The sequence below is a fragment of the Periophthalmus magnuspinnatus genome, chromosome 14 (genome assembly GCF_009829125.3).
Source record: "Periophthalmus magnuspinnatus isolate fPerMag1 chromosome 14, fPerMag1.2.pri, whole genome shotgun sequence".
NCBI lineage: Eukaryota > Metazoa > Chordata > Actinopteri > Gobiiformes > Gobiidae > Periophthalmus > Periophthalmus magnuspinnatus.
Genome location: NC_047139.1, coordinates 9,710,116 through 9,729,271, shown reverse-complemented (window position 1 = coordinate 9,729,271; position 19,156 = coordinate 9,710,116). Strand labels below are relative to the sequence as shown.

Genomic DNA, 19,156 nt, shown 5'->3' with positions numbered 1-19,156 from the left:
ACTCAATGCAGATATTTAGATTTCCTGGAATGTTCCACAGTATGGTATTAAACCTATCTTGGGTTTATTACATTTCAGATGTTTTTGTTGCTTAATACATAATATGAAAAACATGGATTCTCATTGTGAGTGGGGGTCACCTCTCCACCATGGACTCCACAGATGATCTACTGCTTGGCCTCAATGTCATACTATGAATCATTCCAGAGCAATAACATCTCCATAGAGACAATCCACCCTTCCCCAGAAAAGTTACATATTGTAGTTCTGCATTTTGTTTTCTGTTGCTTTGTAGTGAACTGTTTGTGTAAAATGTACCACCCAAAATAGAGAAGTTTTGTGAAAAGATGACCAAGGGTTTTGACGCTGAAATATTTACCTGCTGTCAACAAAACACACACGGACAATGAAATATTAAAATTACTTTATTATTACAGATGATTCTTTATCGAGGAGCCCTCTTCCAACCAAAAATAGTAGTTACAAACAAAATATTACATTTACCCCCTAATCTTTGTATCTGTAATTCTTTTATACATTTTAAATCACTAAAGTCATCTGTAGGAATAGCTTCTCTTTTCTTCTATGTGACATTCAGCTTTTTGCACAATCTATACAATTTAATACAGTTTAATACAGATCTCTGGACCAAGGAGAAGAACAGCAAGATCCACCAAGTGACGGAGAATAACGGAATACTGATAGACTGTACACAAACGAGACCCCGCCTCCAATGGACCATCAGCCAAAGGTAGCAGCCCCTCAGCGGCGAGGTCATCACAGTAGACTCTAGTCTGGTCAATCACTTGTGCAATGAGTGCAACTGATCCAGTTCAGAGTGGCCAAGGTCTAAAGCTAGACTCTGCCCTGACTGCAAAAAAATAACGCCAGGAGTACACGTAAACAAAAGAGTTGGGCTTAAGCCGCCCGGTCCTCTGCAGCGACAAATGAAAATAATACAAACATTTCTGGCTTTCATGGGGCTTTCTTTGGACAATGGATAAATTACTTTTTGACCAATTTCAATAGAAAAGGGATGTGACCATGAGTAATTACAGAAACTCCCTGTTATGTTGTCAATATGTATTTAGCACATACAACTATTATATTAAACTAAAATTTAAAAAATACAATACACTGAGCAGTGTATACAAGCCAGAAATGACATACTGCCTGCATTGACCCAAACGTTTTGCTGTTGCTAAAATAACAATTATTCAACTGCTTATAAAACGCAGCCACTGTTAAATCATAGGCTACAACCTATCTCCAGTTTATGTGCAAAATCATCCTCAACATGTTATCAAAAGTTGCCATTTATTCAAGGCAATCGAACTTAGGGTTGTGTTGTCAAATTTACAACCAGAAAAATGAACACATTTCTGAGCTCACAGTTTGAGTGAGCTCCCAGTGTCTGTAAATGTTGGCTTAAATCATACTGTGCCCATGTTACAAGCTTTGATTTGTCCATTAGTTTTTTCTTTTTTCAAGTTTAAAATATACAATATAGACAGCATTTACATGTACATTCCACCTCCAAATATACAATGCATAACATCTGCATTTCACCAAACTTCCACCTTTATCAATACTCTATAAACTTCTTATAGATTCATTTACATTTTTATAGTCATCTGTATAGTCTCACGTGTAGAGATGGGTGGGGGTGGAGGCCAGGGGTGAGACAGAGCGGGCAGTCAGAGCAGGGGAGGGCACTGGGGCATGGCATTGGGGATCCAGCACCACCATCACCGTCCAGGGTCCCACTGCATCACGAGTTGTCCTACCAGAAAAGGGCCAGTCCTCTTTGGCGTTAGCATAATCAGTCAGCTCATGTGCGGAGATGGATGAGTGTGCTTCTAGTAAACTATTTTTCTAATTTCACATTTTGTTGTAGGTTTCATAGACTACGAGTACTGGCTCTCTTCTGGACAGTGGAAACCCAAAAGCCGAGGTATAGCTTAATATGTATCTGTCTACATTCATTCTCACATTCCTGGCACAATCTTTTTGAAGCACAGCAATACGTTGGCAAAAAAGCATTTATGGCATCGTCACAACTTCAACCTGCACAGCTTTAGCAGAATAATATCGAATACCAATGCAAAGCAGAGATTAACTGCTGGTGAGAGCACTTGCTATTTCTCTCTAGTCCTTGTTCAGGTCCTTACTTTGACCGTTTTTATGAACCAAGAGCATCTTTCAGTCGTTTCAGTAATAATAAACTTTGAACAAGCATTAAAACACCACAGCTTTACAATATAATCTAATTTATATCACTGCACTCCAAATACAAGGTTAAGTCTAGAAAAATTGCAAGTGTACAGCAAGGCTACACTATACTGGCATTATGGCAACAGAGATGTACATGGCAAAAGAACACCAAAAGCAGTTTGAGCTAGTATTAAAACACTGGCACCTACAGCAAACAGATGCAAGGCTTTCAGGTTTCCACAGGCTCGTGCTGACACTTTCTGAGGCAGAGGATCAGGACAGGCAGCATTTATGTGAAGGCAGCTAAAATTAGGACAATGTCTCCTATCCAGAATAAGCTTTATTTAGTAAAATTGTATACCTACTTGGGAATTTAGTATGTTCAATGTTTTAAGAGGTACTTTTTGTATAACTTTGGCTTTTAATCAGGATTTGCTATGGAGCTTTTGTCAATTTTAGTATAAAACTGTTCATGGTAAATACCTTTGTCAGTTAACCTGAACTGTGTCATAAACATCCTAAGAGTGGCAGGTGTGTTTAAGTGTAGGACAGGTGGGACCCGTTGGAGATTTGGGAGGTGATGCTGGCGCTCCTGCTCATAGCCTGTTCACTCCTGCCCCCTGATGACGTCCTCCTCGTGGCCTGTGGGCTGTTCCTCACCCCGGCCCCGCCCCTCTGCCCACCCCCAGGGGGGTGCAGGCTCCAGGGAGGAGGCCCCCCTGAGAGTATGGGGTGTCCCCAGGGCTGCTGTGAGCTGGAGCCTCCCTGATGTTGACTGTGGCCCCCTCCTCCAGCGGGCCAATGAGCACCTCCCTGTGCCCCGTGGTTGCTCAGGACCATGTTACTGAAGCCCAGGCGCATAGACTCTGAGTCGAAGGCCTCGATCTCCCGCGCCTGTCGCTCCAACAGAGAGCGGATCCTCTCCAGGCGCTCATTCTGCAGCGCTAGCATCTCCTCCTCAATCTGCAACACACAGAATTAGCAGAGTGGAACAACACAATCAAGAACAACTCCACAGTGCACAGTTTGAGACCCCTTTTATGCCTCCTCACCTTCTGTTCCAGTAGAGCCCTCCGCAGAGACACCCTCTGCTCCAGGTCGCGCCTCTCCTTGTCGTGCTGAGCGTCCGTCTGCATCTTGATCTTGCTCTGATAGGCATTAAGCAGCTCCAGCTCCTGCTGCAACTGCATCCTCAGGACCTGGCACTCACCCTCCTGCGCCTCGTCCAAACGCAGCTATGACATACAAGGATTTCATCGTCACTGACCGTACTGTACAATCTTGTGATAAAGGCATTAATAGAGACTTAGTGCTGCAGTACATACAGCTTGTGAGGAGAGCATCTCGTTGATAGAGTGGTCATATTGCTCTGCGAGAATGGCCAGTTTCCTGGTCTGTTCCTCCTTGAGTCTCTTGAGGACAGCCTTGTGCTCAGACTTGGGCGTGGTCTCCAGCAGGTGGTTCCTCAGGGCCTTGTACTGTCTGGTCTGGGTCTTGCACGTCTCCTGAAACTGCTTTTTGATCTGGAGTTCCTTGGACTGGTGGGACAGAGGGATGTTAGATGTGTTGACATTTTGTTATTCTGACACTAAAACAAACAGATACCTTCAGGCTCTTGGGCTGCTGCCGGACCTCCATGACATGTTTGCGACGCAGCTCTCTCTCCCTCCTCTTGTTGTACTCCAGCTGGTTGGTGAGCTCAGTTTGGTGCTGGGTGCGGATCAGCTCAGCCCGGGCTTTTTGGATCGTGCCCAAGTGTCTGAACTCCAGCTCCTGCATGGACTCATGGTGCCGCAGCAACATGGCATGCTCCAGGTCTTTCTGCGTCTGCCGCTTGTTCAATTCCTTCAAAAATAACAGACAATCATTTATAATTTTATACTTGATTGCATTAAGTAATTGTTGGGATGTATCAAAGTACCTCTCTGGCCAGGTCCTGCTCCACATTGTGTCGGTTGATGAGGATGTGCCGTTTAAAACGCCGACACTCAAGCTCCAAATACTGACGCTGCTTCCTCAGTAGATTGGCCTCCTCCTCCGCCTGTCAAAATACAAAGTGAAGTTATACAGTGTAAAAGAAAAAAAATGAGTACTAAATTTAAATTTCAGACCTGGTAGTTCTGGATATTCTCCTTCTGCTTGGACAGCCACTCCTGCTTCTCCTTTTTGGGAGTTGATTGGTTCTCACTCAACTCCTGCAAACACACACATTTTTTAAGTATATTATTGCAGTTTGCTTTGATTTTGATTTAACGTGTCCTTACAAAATATTTACATCATAATATTAAAAACAAAATACTAAAAATAAAAATAATTATATTGTATTTAATGGCTTTGAGTTTACATTAAAGTCTCAGGTCTGAGCGGGTTAAATGCTTAAAGTTTCTATACTAATAGTAATTTGTTTTTCAAAACTGCTCTTTCAGTTTGTTATTTCAGCTTTATTATACAAGAATAAAAGAAAAAAAAGTTATTTCCATCTTCTTTGCTCCATTTCTGACATGTGACTTAGAATTTGAGCTGTCTTTTTAACAAAACATCAGTGACAGAAGTTGAACTTTCAAGTTTTTTCCTGTAATTATTATAATTATGGTTATTTATAGTTTAAGTCTATGTGGTACCTCTTTTAGCTGTTCTTTGCGCAGTTTGTATTCTCGTTTCTGAGACTCCAGGAAACTGCTCAGCTCCTTCTTCTGCTGGCCCTGGATGTGCTGCTGGAACTTCTTCTCCTCGTTGGCAAAGGTCTTCAACTAAAAACACATGATACACTGATTAGGACTATTGTAAGAACAGACCCATTTCTTAAGATTTCTATGATTTCTAGCTGCTGTACTAAAAGACATCATATAGAATAATGGGGAAAACATGCAACATAACTCCCAGAGATATTTGAATGCCACTGACAATAGATGGTAACTATGATAACTAAGAGCAAGCACTACCATCCCAAAAGGGAAAATTTAAGTACATTTAAATAATAATTCAACATTGCATTATTCATTCACTTCATACTCGGTGGTGGTAGTGGTGGTGGTAAGGTACCATTGTAGCCACAGTGCCTGGAGGCAGACTATGTATTTATGTATGTATGGATTGGAGCCATTTCAGCTGCACTACAGCACCTGGTATGGTCTCCGATCCCAGCACTAGCTTCTGAGATCAGAGAGATTGGGCATTCAAGGTAAGGTGGCATTAAGAGTAGTTGCTACATATGTGGGTGCAGCCCGTTTGACAGCCCTCTACCTTCTCCCCCGTAAATACCACCTTCTGCCCCTTATATACCTCCTTCTCCAGTGCTGCCTGGTGTTTCTTGAGCAGTTTCTCCATCTCCGAGCTGAAATTGTTCCTCTGAGACTCCAGCTCTTTGTCCAGCCTCAGCCGGTGCTCGTCCATCTCTCCCTTCAGTTTGTTCTCCAGCGCCAACAGGTGCTTCTGATGCAGCCGTCGCATTCGTTTGTATCCTGACATCTGCTCCCTAAGCTCAGAGTCCTGCTCGTGTTCCTGCATCTCACGGGTCACCTATACATGAATACAAGATCTGTTTAAGTTTAGGTACAAATCAATCGTAAGTGATATCAGCAAATAGGCTATACTTTGAAGCTCAACTCATTTAAGTTTGTTTGTATTCAACACCAGCCAGGCCTCAGTACTGTACAACTTTGGCATACTGTCTAGGAAGTCATATCAGTCATTATTATAGCTACATGTCATATTGTTTACATGGTGAACTGTGAATCACTATTTTTTAAGTCCCCATTTAACAGTGAGACAATTTGATCAAGTTTGAGACAAATTGGAAGTGACTTACGCTCAGTTATAAAAATATGACTGTTTATTCTCTCTTAAGTTCACAATATTTCCTCAGCGCCCCTAAAGCAGTAAACAGAGTATGCTCACGAGAGAAGCGGTGCGGATGGTGGCAAAGTGCTCCCTGTTGCGGTAGTGTTTCTTGGGGGCCGGGGTTGGTGTGTCCTGGGGCTCTGTGGGCTCACTGCTCTCTGCTGGCTCCCCTGGGACGCTCTTCTCCTCCTCCTGAAAAATCATTAGCCTCAAGCATTAAGATGGTCCTCTGAGTGTTTAACAAAGCAAACAACACAACCACTGCTGCAGTGCATGTCTTCTTCTCTCTTTATTATCACAATTTTAGTCAAACCATTTTAATTAGAATTATCTTTGATTTCCAATCCACCAGGGAAATAAATGTTTTAGTTAAAAGGAAAAAACATGAAAGATGTCTGTAAATTTTTATATGTCACATTGTCACAAATATGCCTACATTATTTCTGTATTAATTATGCAGGATCTTTCATATTACAGATGGACATGTTTATGCATGTTTTCAAATTCAATGCATTTTAAACTTGTTTGATTTGACGGACGTTGTAAACTTTGGTTGTCTTTAGAGTATTATTTAACTCTTACAACATTGTGTGTTTGGTCTAGTAATAATTCTATCCCATCACTTAACCCACCGGTTTGACATGGATGACGGAGCTGTTGGACATGACGGTGTGGTCCCCTTCGATGAGGTCCAGCTCACTGCGGTTGTCCTGGGACGCCTCGTTCAGGCTGTTGACTGAGCTGCTCTGGGAGCTGGCACTGATGGACATACTGGGGATGGACTGGTTACTGCCAACGCTGTTCACAGTCCCTGTTCTGCCACCTCCTGGCTCTAACTCCTGAGCCAAAACGCACAAAAAACAAGAGATTTATGATCATTTCACAGTTTAAAGTCATTCACAAAAAAGTTTCGATGTCAGAAGTAATATTCTAGTTTCCATAGAAACTATATAATGCATAATTTATTCTGAGGTCCCAGAACTAGCTCTTAATTCATCAGCCATTTGAGCTGTTCATTTATTACTCAATATAATCCACTGGTGCAAAACAGATCTGAAAACAACAACTAGACTTTCTGGGACACTGTATGAGGAAGGAGACAAGCGGGACAGAGGACACCAAAGGTTAACCTAAAGAGTAAAGAATGCTGTCCAGACAAAGATGCGATACGATCGCTGCAACAACTGTTAACACTGACAAATAGACGATTGGCAAAGAGAGGATTGGCATGACATGGCTGCCTATGTCACTTGATGTGGCATTAGAAGAATAAGATGTGCCATAAGGAGATACAGCCCGATTTTCACTTTAGTTTTCACTGGACACCAGGAAGAATTCCAACTGGTTGAGGGAGCCAATAGGGATCTTAACAAACTAAACTAAGCTGGTCAGCTGTTTGTCATTTTAGCATTCTGTTGTGAGAATTAACTACTTTTACCTCGTCCGCATCAGTGGTTTCAGCTGTGGGGCCGTTGTGTGCCTCTTGAAGAAGAATCTTTTTCATTTTGCGATACTGCAGGTTGTCTAGCTCTCGCACCGCGTCCTTGGTCCGCTGAATCAGGTCCATCAGCACCGAGTCCGGACGCTCCCGCTGTAGAAACGCATGCTGAGGATACAAAATGTAATCATTAAAAAGGGTTATCTCCCTCATTCAAAGATTTAAAGATTTAATGGGACTATATATCTATGACTACAATAGGCAAGTTGTAAGCTGTGCTGTTACAACAATTTGTGTACATCTTGTGGTACGTTTTTCCTTTGTACTGTGAAGTTAATTCACTTGTGGTTTTCACATTCCCCATGTTACACTGTTCTAGGCTTGGGACTGGCTCAAAGAGAATATTTTCCAAAATGTTCCCCATTTAAAATAAGAATTCAGACAGAGGAACTAATTAGTTTTTTATAGCTGCATAAATATTTAAAAAGAGCACTGTCTGCTGCACCCAAAGGGACCATGTCCATTAGCAGCATCCATTAATGGTCTACAATCAGCTGCAAAGACACTTAATGTTACGCCATCACCTCTCAAGTAATTACACAAGCCCAATCTACAAAAACTAAAGCTCTATCGATGTAGAATTAGGAAATAAAGGATTAGTGACTCAAAACAGAAGCTTCAGGGATGAAGGTGAAAATACAAGACAAAGATCTACCACAGAGCCTGCCCAGGTTTAACTGCAGTACTTACCCCCAGCATGTCGTCAGAGTGAGGCCGGTCCTGGGGGATTTTCTGAAGGCAAGAGTCGATGAAGTTCCTAAAGTAGTCTGACCTGCATGAGAAAATCAACAATTAAAGTGGCACAGTGTAAACTTATGGAGGTAGCACGGCACCCGATTGATTCCCTGGAAATAGATCTAAAGCCATGTTTCAGAACATGGAACACTCTATGGAAATACATATAGTTTTTGCCATAATGAATATTATATGGAGTAGTAAATGAACAGGAATATTATAGCCAAAGGAACAATATTTTCCAATTCCAGATTCCAAGCAGGAATCTGTCGAAAAGATAGTTTTTCAGTGCAATAGAACATGGTTTCATTTTTTTGTTGCTAAATTCAAAGTATATTTGTCTGATAAATTGGGTGAGAATAAAACTGTACAGTACATAATATGCAAGTTTATAGCCATAAGAATATAAAGATACCAAGTGTTCATAGGGTTCATAGGACTTGGTGACAGTAAGAAAGAACAATAAACTGCAAGATTAATCTAATCTAATGCTGCATTTCTTTTACATTTATTTAATGAACATAAATGTGTCCCTCATCCAATAATTTTGCATTTGAATTGATTAATTAACGTGACTGGTTTAGAAATAACAGGTGTAATGTCTTTGCACAGAGACATGTATCCACTCACCATTCGCTGGACTGCAGTGTGGGGCTCTCATTCTGCGCTATATGGTATAAGGCACTCATTGCATTCATGTTAAACAAGGGAGGTTTTCTTTCCGCTAGAGAAAACGTAAGAGATGATGATTATATTTAAACATACAGTATAAATTAAAGACATGCTTTGGTATGGAAACCAATGGCTCGGTTTTGTGGTACTTGCCTAACTCTATACAGGTGATCCCCAAAGACCAGACATCCACCTTTCCATCGTACTGGCCCTCATCCATGGCCAAGATCACCTCTGGGGCCATCCTGGTTTAAAAAGGGAGGTTTATTGATACAATGAAACATGACCCAATAGTGATTATATAAATACTATATAACTATATCAACCTACAACCGTCATTGACCGCTTTGGTTTGCTTTTTACAATTAAAAGTAAAGCATAAGTATATAAAAATTTGTATATTACACAAAATAGATTCTTGTGCATTTTAAGCCATGTTATAATGTGGTTGCCTCCTCAAAAACATACCTGGAGTTGTTTTTTGTTGAGTATTAGTCTGTCTACATCTCCAAAGCTCAAAATGTTGTTCCACCTTGTGATGTCATGTAGTGGTTGTTTTCACGTTAACACCTTTGATTTCAGCCCTGGAATTGCCAATCTACTGAATTATTCAAATGATTCTAGTGAAGGTGTATGGAGTTTAAAAACACAGTGGAGCTCTTCCTGTTTTACCACATGACATCACAAAGTGGAACAGAGTGTTTTCTGTTTGAGAGAAAAAAAATCAGCCTAAATATGCAGGGCTTGTGTGTTAAACATGTGTGAATGAAACAAAAAAAGGTTTGTTTGTGATGAGGAAACAACATTATAACATAGATAAGAAAATAGCGTAATATGACCCTTAAAAAAAAAAAAAAAAAAGTTTTATATCATGCTTTATTATTACCAAGCGCAAATGTGAAATTCAAATCAAGTACTAATCGTTACTGAGGTTGTTTGAGATACAATGCACCAAGTTTAAAACCTGTTCCCTCAGTGAAATCACAGCAGACACATTTGAATAGGAGCTGCAGGGATATGCAAATGGCCACTTTCCATACTTTCCATCAATAAATGCAGTGTCACCAGTCTCTGGCTCTAGTGAAGTAAATGTGAATCATTAAGCCATTACCAATATGGCGTCCCCACAAAAGAGTTGGCAGGTGAGGCGATTGAGGCGGAGCCAAAATCTGCAAGTTTGACCTGCCCTGGTTCGGTCAGAAGGATGTTTCCGGCCTTCACATCTCTAAGGCGAAAATGGAAATGCTTTTTAAATGTACATATTACATAATCGGATGTGAAAGACAATAACAACTTGTTTTGACCTGTGGATCATGTTGTGGGAATGAAGGTAAGCGAGCCCCTGCAGAGCTCCATGAGTTATTGCCGCAATCTCTACTTCCTGTAAGGGCTTTTTATGGACTGCAAAAGAAGATGGCGGTTGTTAAATTTGAGATCAACGTTAAAAGAGGATAAGAACCATGTGTCTCTCTCACCTTCTAGTAGATCTGAGGCCGAGCCAAGACAGTACTCCATGACCAGCTACAAACATACAAACAAGTCAAGTTGTTTTCCATAAAGAATCAATAAATAAAACTAGTTTAAACGACAGGACATACCCATGCTGTGTGCTCTCGGAGGTAACAGCCCTTGTACTCAATACTATTGGGATGCTGAATCTTCTGCAAAAACTTCACCTCCTTTATGATGTCCTGCCATTTCTGTGGGCCCAAATGACAACTTATGTATTTTCTCCATTTTATTTTTGGGATGCATTTACAATAATGAGCACAATTTCAGAGATAAACAAAGTAAACAAGCCCTACAACCACAGATGCACTGATCCAGCTTTTCAGTTCCAATAACAATATTGATACTTTTTAATAACTAGTACCAGTGCAGAGATGGAAAATGGCACTCATTTCCTTAAAACACAGTTAACTTATTACACATGAGATCCAATTGTGTTGCAACTGTTGTTTATCTTGCAAACACCTACTGAACAGTTTTGTATGAATAAAAGTGTAAACATTATGAGATGTTCAAGTCCAATACCAGCCTGTCAATAGTCTTATTACATCCAACTAAGAGCCCAACCCAATCCAGCACATTTTTCACCATCAGTGTCAGTGTTATTCTGTGTTCTAGATACCAGTATCGAATATCGGCACTGGTGAATCCCTACCTAAAACCCCCTTCATTCAATGCAACAATTGTTAATACTTCTTAAAATGTCCCTCACAGTTGCTCTACAGTTTTCTTTATATGTGTTTGTGAAATCTCACCTCATTAGACTGTTTCCCACTATAAGACATTTTCTTGATGGCCACCACCTCGTTGGTGCGCACATCTCGTGCCTAAAAAGAAGAAATGTCACAATTATTTTGACAAAAAAAATATGTATATAATTATAATATTAACATAGAGCCCATACAAAGTAAACGGCGCCAAAGCTGCCATGGCCGATCTCTCGGAGGTCAGAGAAAAGTTTCTCTGGGTCTTCTTTAAAGAACAGCTCTGCCACCTCAGGATCCTTCAGACTTCCTGCCCTGACAGAGGAGGGCATTGTGGGTAATATAGTCCCTTTACCCACTCTGAGTGGATGGGACTATCTGGGAGCTGAGTATCGCCAAAGCAGCTGAAGATTCATCTGCAGAAATGTGTGGGGCTTAGGAACCACCTCATCAGCGCCTGAAACAAAAAAAATCAATACTGTAAGTAAAACATGGTCAAAGACCTACTCCAACATGAATGGGACTGCACAGCAGAACATTAGATTTGAATGTAATAATTATCTGCATATCCAGGCCTGACACGATAAATACTATATTGACTTATCGTTGAACACATCACAAATGGAACAATACTTTTTTGGGGTCAATATTTATCGTGGGGACTTTTTCCTTGCACTAGTAGGAAAATGTTGGGGTTTTTTTTGTACTTTGATGAGATTTGAGCTGTAGACGGTTGAGTTATGACTCATTATTAAGTGCTATTTATCTATTGCAGCTTGTGTTGTTAAATATTGTACATTTAGAATACCTTTTAAGGATAAGTCTGCTTTATGGTTTGGTTTCAATATTCTCAGCTTTTATCTATATATCACACTTCAAAATGTGTTACCGTGACAGGCCTATGCACACGCAATTGTCTTTAGTCTATAGCACTGCAAAAATGTGACCAGCCATTTTCTACTGACACAAACCACACATTAGCTCCGATATTACAAGCTCTTGCTCTGCCCCCACATCTGAGAACAGGCTAAAGAAATCAATACATTAAAAAACAAGCAAACTTTTCAACAACAAATGCATTTAACAACCACTTCAGCAGAGGGATACAGTCAAGAGGTATAATAATGAACAACAGGTAGTGAATGACATTAACAGACACATAAAACAGTACTAACAAGCCTCGACCTTTTAAAACTGCTGTAGAAATACCAATTTAAACAGTGTTGTGTAATCATTTTGTTTCATTTAACAGTGGATGTTTTGTTTTAGAGAACCGGAAAGTCAAAAGATCCAGAAATAGATCCTGAAGAACAATGAGATTCAGATTCAGAAATGATAGATAAAGAAGTACTTTAAAATATTTAAAGTAGGAAGTTATTCACACCCACCTAAAATAACCTTGGGCACCCTATTAGACAATACCCACTAACAGCAAGGCCAAACAGATTCATTCAGTATAGGAAAATATCTGGATTCTGATCCTCTACTTTTCAAATTACAAGGCCAATATTTGCACTTTTTAGTGACCTTAAATCCACTTTCTTTTGTCTACAGTGGCTACAGAGTACAGACAAAGCTTGATTTTAAAACAAAAAGATAAAAGTAGAAAACATGACTACCCAGTTCTCTTATAGGCTTGGAGTAAAAAAAAAAAAAAGAGTTGTGGGTGAGTTTGTAGTAAATTTAAAATACAGAATTTTGGAAATATAATCAAAATCTGCCACACGTCGGCCTCAGCACAACTTATCAGACATTGGTTGCTTTGGATTCTAAAACAATGTCTAATTCTAATATTTTGTCATAACACATACACAATATTGGGCAGGGAAATGTTAAATTGCTTGTTTATTGTGTGATGCAACTTGTTTTATTCTGTGTTCTAGATGTGTACGTGTGCCCTGTGAAGGAGTCAGTTCAAAAGCAGAAGATCCAGAAGAATCTAAACCAGGACAGAACCAAGACTAAACCAGGACTAAACAAGGACTAAACCAGGACTAAACTAGGACTGTACCAGGATTGAACCATTACCAAACCATTACCTAACTAGGCCTAAACCAGGCCTAAACCAGGCTTAAATCAGAGCTAAACCAAGATTAAACCAGGGCTAAACTGGTCTCTAGTAAAACATTGTCCCTATTTTTACATGCCTATAAAAAAATATATATAAAACAAAATTTAAACAATATATCATTGTATTCTTTTATGATGAAAGACTCATTGGACTAAACCACATAAATATCTACCCCCTCTGGTCCAGGATAACAACAACAACTGTTCAAATAGCACTCACTGATGCCCAAATAAAGCAGGTGACTCAACAGGTTTCTCCAGGAAGTCAAAGCTCCACTTGCCCTCCAACCTGCTCTGTCAACAGGTGCGCTCCAGAACACGACACCAGCCTTTGTTCAAATCAGTGCAGTTAGTTTACTTGCTATAAAGCTCCTGTTTACCTGCTTCAAACAACAATGACGTGTTAATATTACACAACTAACCTCATATTTTACTCTAGAAGAGATTAAAGTTATCAAGTCGAGTGTCTAGTCCTGTCAAATCTCCCCTCTGTTGCAAAAAACACGATAAACATTGAGCCCCAAAATATATTGTTCTAACTTTCATATACTGAACGGTCAATATAGTGTTTATTGTGACAGGAATACAAGTACTGTCAAAAATATTTGCCTTGCATGTTAAATTAAACAGTATAACATCTCTATAGACCCGAGCATTTACATGTCATATCTGTGAAGGAAACAGCTCACAGTACTAATGTAGGTCTTAAAAATCTATTTTTGAGCAATCATTTTTGCAACTGAATAAATGTAACAGTATGATATTGTCCATTTCTAACCAAAAAAATGGAACAGTACAGGGAAGCTTTGAGTTTAGCAGAGATTGGCAATATCTGTGTTGAAATCATCCAAATGATTCTAGTGAAGGAGTATGGAGTTTAAAAACACACAGGAGCACTTTATGTATTACCACATGACACCAACATCACAAGGTGGAACAATGTTTTCTGTCGGTCTAAATATCCAGGATTTGTGTGGACATGCGTGAATTAAACACAAATCCAGGTATATTTTCCATGAGGACAACATTAGAGCATGAATCCAAAAATAGCATAATATTTAAAACACTCATTAAACTTGGTTCTAAAAAAAAAAAATATATATATATATATATATGCTAAACTTTGATTAGAATAGGACAGCTAAACTGAATTCAAAATCAAATCTAAAGAAAGAGTAAAAAAGATGTGAAGTAGACTTGGTGCCACAAGTGGGACCAGTGCAATAGAACCACTGCGACAAGAACTTGAATTAGCATGTGCTTTCTGAATGTATTGAGGCTGTAATTAGGTCATGTGCTCTAAACAAGCGGATGCGTCGAGGCTTGACACTCACAGGCATTTTACACTGGCATTGATCCAGGCGCGTAGCAGTCATCTGTGTTTTGACAAGTTCAAATACATGTGTTTTACTTTTATGCTGTTCAGAATGTGCATATTTGATTAGATTTTTTGCCATATTTTAAAATGACTTGGATTTCCTATTTGCTACATCAAACATCGACGTGGAGCAGTCAGATCCACTGACCCACAGATGAATGAATCCAAATCAATGTTGCCGTTGTGTCCTTGAGCAAAACACTTAACCCACCTCGTCTTCAGTGTTTGCGAACACGGCGTATGAATGCGAGTGAGTGGTTCCATGATGGTTCCAAGTGCTTGAAGGTGGAAAAGCGCCATATAAAAATGTGACCATCTTCTTTATCCATAGCACAATATTTTAGCTTAATAATTCAAATTTGGACAACACATTTAAAGTTTTATATTTGTTGAGGATCAAGGTTTCAAAAGATTTTCCAAAAAGCATCTTAGCAATAAATTATGGTATACATGCTTTATAACTAAATGCTCCCATAAAAACAAATGTACAAAAGTGGAGACAAAATGCACATGTGGGGTCACATTTCAATGATAAAAATTAGTTACATTTTTCTTATTTAAACCAAAAGCCTATAATAGAAATAGAGAGGCAGGACATCAGCTGATACAAGCCTATAAACTCTAAACAACACATGATCAAATAAACAGCAAATACGAGTGGGCGATGTGGTCTAAAATAAATCTCTGTATTTCTTTTAGAGTGTCTAATAGGAAAAGACAATAAAATTTGCCACAAAAGTGCTGAAAAAGCTTTTTTTTGTATTATTGTTATAAATGGTTCACAATATTCAAAAAACATTAACAAAATTATCTGTATTTCGATAATCTGCTCATCTCTACCAACAAGTAAACTTACATATTAGGAGAGAAAACAAACTCCTCTTAAAGTACCATTTCCATTGATTTTCTCACAAGGCCAAATGAAGAGCTCCAGTCCACATACTTCAAGATGGAGACATGATAAATAATCAAAGAGTCTATTGATCTGCTTTACTCAAACTCAGGGGCCTCTGCTAAAGTGAACATACGGAGGAGACCAGGAGATGGGGTTGAGAAGTGACAGATCCTTGTAAGAGTCTAACACAATAAAACTACAGAATGTTAAAGAAAAACAGAGAGAAAGGCATCGAAATAAAAAGGCCATGTGGTTTAAGGAGCAAGGACAAATACATTATAATATAGAATAATAACATCAAGTTCAATTCAAACAAGTTACTTACAAAATACTCTGACCACTAAACAAATGAGCACCAAATTGCACAGACCTGAAACTGGACTGAACAATGTGAGATTTCTTCAAGTCTCTAATCCGTTGGAGGTGCTTTGGTGCATTAGACTGACTGTACCAATAACAATTATGCATTTGAACCACCATCTCAAAGTAACTGTATGTTGACAAAGACCTTACCTTTTGGACCAGAGGTGGTCAATGTAACAAAAAAAACAAACGATTTTTAAAGTCTAGATCACAATTAATTTAGTCAGTATCTTCTTATGCTCCATTAAAAGGGTAACTTAAGTCATCTGCTGCTTTTGAGAGTTCACACTTCTCTCTGATTGGTTAAATTTGCCTGTCACTCACTCAGAGCCTTACAGAGGCTGACCAATAGTGAGTACAGGGGAAAAGTATCGGTTTTGGTACAGCATAGCACAGCATTAAGAAGATAATCAATAAATTGCGTTTTGATGATCTCACCAAAGGAGCAGGCCGTCTCAGAATCGGATCATGACTTATTGTCATATTGTCCAGCTTTATATTGGGCTAAATAGGAATGTACTGGGAATATGTAGAACCAAACCTAGGTATAAAAAACATCAATGCAAGTATAAGTGACATAGTTTTACTTGATCAAACAAAGCAAAATACTATGAGGTACTGACAAAATGATTCCCATGGGAGGTGGTGATAGTCCACATAACAGCCATTATGATTATTCAAAAAGCCTTACCCAGGCCAATAAATAGTGCTACTTGTTTTGTGTCTGAGATTCCCACTGATAAATGATATAAGAAGCTGCTACTGAGCCAACAGTGGACACAGGCTGCAGGGAGACATGCAGTGGGTAGCAACAGAGCAGAAGGACAAGCTGTACCTGCCTTTAGGATGCAGACAAAATGATGCAGTAACAACGCAATGTTTACTTAAAATACAAGCCAGAACACACTGCATAGCTAATACTAATAGAGTGTGTAGGTGTGAGGAAGTAACCAGGAATCGACAAGCTACAAGCTGGCTGCTTTATTTATAAGCAAGAGAATATGGATCATAATACAGAAGAACATTTTAAGATTGATATAGGCACATTACATTAAAGATAGATCAGATAAGCACAGTTTATTGTATAACAATTAAGAGTTAACCTTACCTAACTGTAATAGACTGATGTAACAAAGATGTGTTTGAAAAGCATCAAATCATACTGAAACCTATCCCCAGTCTATCACTTTATGGGACTTTATACATCAATAATGTTCTCTGAATAAAAGTCATATTCGTGGCTCAAAGGCCAGAAGGGCAATCAGCAAGTGTCAGGTGCAGAAGATAAAGCCATTCTACATTTTAAGTTGACTGTATGTCCAGATCATCTTCTGTCATGCACAAGTTAAGTCACAGATAAGCCCGGAGGAGTAGCTTGCAGAGTGATAGTCAGTGTTACGCAACATCAACACAGAAACTGAGGAATGCGCCTGGCCACTGCTCAAAAATGAGCCATCAGCAGCCAATGAACACGAGCCTCTGGTCAGTTTCACTACAGTCACACGATCACCGACCTGTCAGGCTTTTGAGGGCTAATGTCCCCATACAGCACAAATACACGCATTTCAATGGACACGGCACCTCCCTGACCAATGTCACCTACCGTCAATGGGATAGCTCTCCCCATGCGGCGATAATACATCCTGTGTAGAAGAGAAAAACGCGGAATATTTTGCTCAATGTGTAACTTTCACTAGTACACACTGGACAACAACAAAAATGAGGGAGTGGCACGCTCTTGAACGATAGTTGCATAAAGCGGATTAGCAGCTAAAGCAGCAGGCTAACGTTTCTTTGGGTTAAGCAGCATTTTAGCCCTAGTTACCCCAATTACAAAACACATTGACACAACATGTTGCTAGCATGATTTTGAATGCGATAAAACGCATTTTTGACTGATCCATTTGGTGAAATTAAATGTCGTTGTACTAGTTAGAACTAGACAGGCTTCAATCTTTCGACACTACCCACCATTCAAGTTATGACAACAACTTTTGGTCAGCTATCGCTAGTGAACGGCAACTGTCACTGCCCGATTTGTGTCGCCTCCCGATTTGCAAAAAATGTATCTGCGCATGCTCATACTGGTCTGCCATATTGAGTACGGCAACACAACAAGCACAAACAGCAGCAAACGATCTACCTTCTGTTTCACAAAGTCTGATTGATAAATTCACGAAACTTAACGCCACAATGTAATGTATGATAAAACAGGGCAAAGGCAGTGTGAGCACTACAACATATAAATACATATGAAATAATTGTAATAGACTTTAAGCCTGTGTCTTTCTTAACAAAAAAAAACGTTTATCCATTTCGTACCTATGCGAAACAAAACAACTTGATCGTACACGTTAGTAATGTACAACGAGGGTTGATTGAATAGTTAAAAACACTCAACTTAAACCAGCGGTTAATGCGCTCTTCATATGTTGTTAGTTGTGGACATCAACATGCCTGACGCAAATCGGGTAGCAGCGGCAACAAGCACGGAGGACTAGCGTTCAGGCTAAACAAGCATAACAGCAGCAAGTAAATTAACAGTAATACAAATAAAAGAGCTGGCACTGGGTTGTTGTGGTGACAGGCTTACCTTGTTCAGACCCTGGTCTGGACGCCCGTTGTAATAATCCGGTAAAGGCAAACACGACTGCCGCTAAATCACAGATGAGGCAGTGCAGAGAAATCAAGGAGCCAACGACTTGCTAGTGCTAATTTGCTAATCTTAACTGTACAATCGTTTTCAATACAAATTTCCCAAATTTAAGTCTCCATAAACGTGTCACTCCACTCGTCCCCTTAAATGCGTCATCTTTAGCGATGGATCAGTGGAATAATTAGAGCTAAATCGGCCTAAAAGAGCACTGTCAGGGCTATACACTAGCCCGCTGTCACGGCGCTCCAGGCTGTTGGCTAATAGGGTGCCGCTGCTAATGTCAGGCACAAAGTTTCTCTTCATAGGTTGATCCCTAAAAATGGCGGCGAGGAGATTCGTTTTCTTTTTATCACGGAAATAAGAAGCGCACAAATCCCCGAAGTAGAACTGTTGGCTATCACTGCTGGCGGTGTGGTTTTAAAAAGAGAAAATGCATGTGAGGGAGAGGGAGAGAGGTAGAGCCCGACACTATCCCAGCTGCACCCCGCAAGCTTCTGTTGTTGCCCCCTCCTCCCCAGGCTCAATCTGCTGCAAGCTCTACGCGATTTCCGTGAAGATCTGAGAAAATGATATTGTGTGGCAGGTGAAAATTTATCATGCACTCCTGAAAATAACTCAGTAA

General features: G+C 39.8%; 1 protein-coding gene across 2 annotated transcripts; it reads right to left on the bottom strand.

Annotated features, from left to right (window-relative positions):
• Positions 1 to 407: 407 nt before the first annotated feature.
• LOC117381961 (serine/threonine-protein kinase TAO1-like) lies at positions 408 to 19,024 on the bottom strand. Of its 2 annotated transcripts, none has more exons than XM_033979013.2 (21): positions 18,472 to 19,024; positions 11,373 to 11,629; positions 11,224 to 11,295; positions 10,558 to 10,659; positions 10,435 to 10,480; positions 10,264 to 10,360; positions 10,071 to 10,184; positions 9,113 to 9,204; positions 8,918 to 9,011; positions 8,243 to 8,324; positions 7,493 to 7,660; positions 6,687 to 6,893; positions 6,112 to 6,246; positions 5,497 to 5,733; positions 4,836 to 4,964; positions 4,326 to 4,409; positions 4,136 to 4,255; positions 3,820 to 4,059; positions 3,540 to 3,752; positions 3,267 to 3,449; positions 408 to 3,177 (listed from the first exon to the last, which is right to left on the bottom strand). In XM_033979013.2, exons 2-21 carry the CDS (start codon positions 11,502 to 11,504, stop codon positions 2,752 to 2,754), a joined length of 2,973 nt encoding a protein of 990 aa, XP_033834904.1. In that variant the 5' UTR covers positions 11,505 to 11,629; positions 18,472 to 19,024; the 3' UTR covers positions 408 to 2,751. The 2 variants fall into 2 exon arrangements, with proteins under 2 accessions (XP_033834904.1, XP_033834906.1); XM_033979015.2 differs by lacking the exon at positions 18,472 to 19,024 and adding an exon at positions 17,482 to 17,585.
• Between the last annotated feature and the right edge of the window lie 132 nt (positions 19,025 to 19,156).

What these genes read in the sequence shown, in the direction of transcription:
- LOC117381961 (XM_033979013.2), bottom strand. Translation starts at nt 11,504, where the DNA reads ATGCCCTCCTCTGTCAGGGCAGGAAGTCTGAAGGATCCTGAGGTGGCA. An exon ending in GCTTTGGCGCCGTTTACTTT is followed by an intron (nt 11,296 to 11,372) that starts GTATGGGCTCTA and finishes TCTTCTTTTTAG; the next exon opens with GCACGAGATGTGCGCACCAA. An exon ending in AGGCAGCACTGGAGAAGGAG is followed by an intron (nt 4,965 to 5,496) that starts GTATATAAGGGG and finishes ATGTGTTTTTAG; the next exon opens with TTGAAGACCTTTGCCAACGA.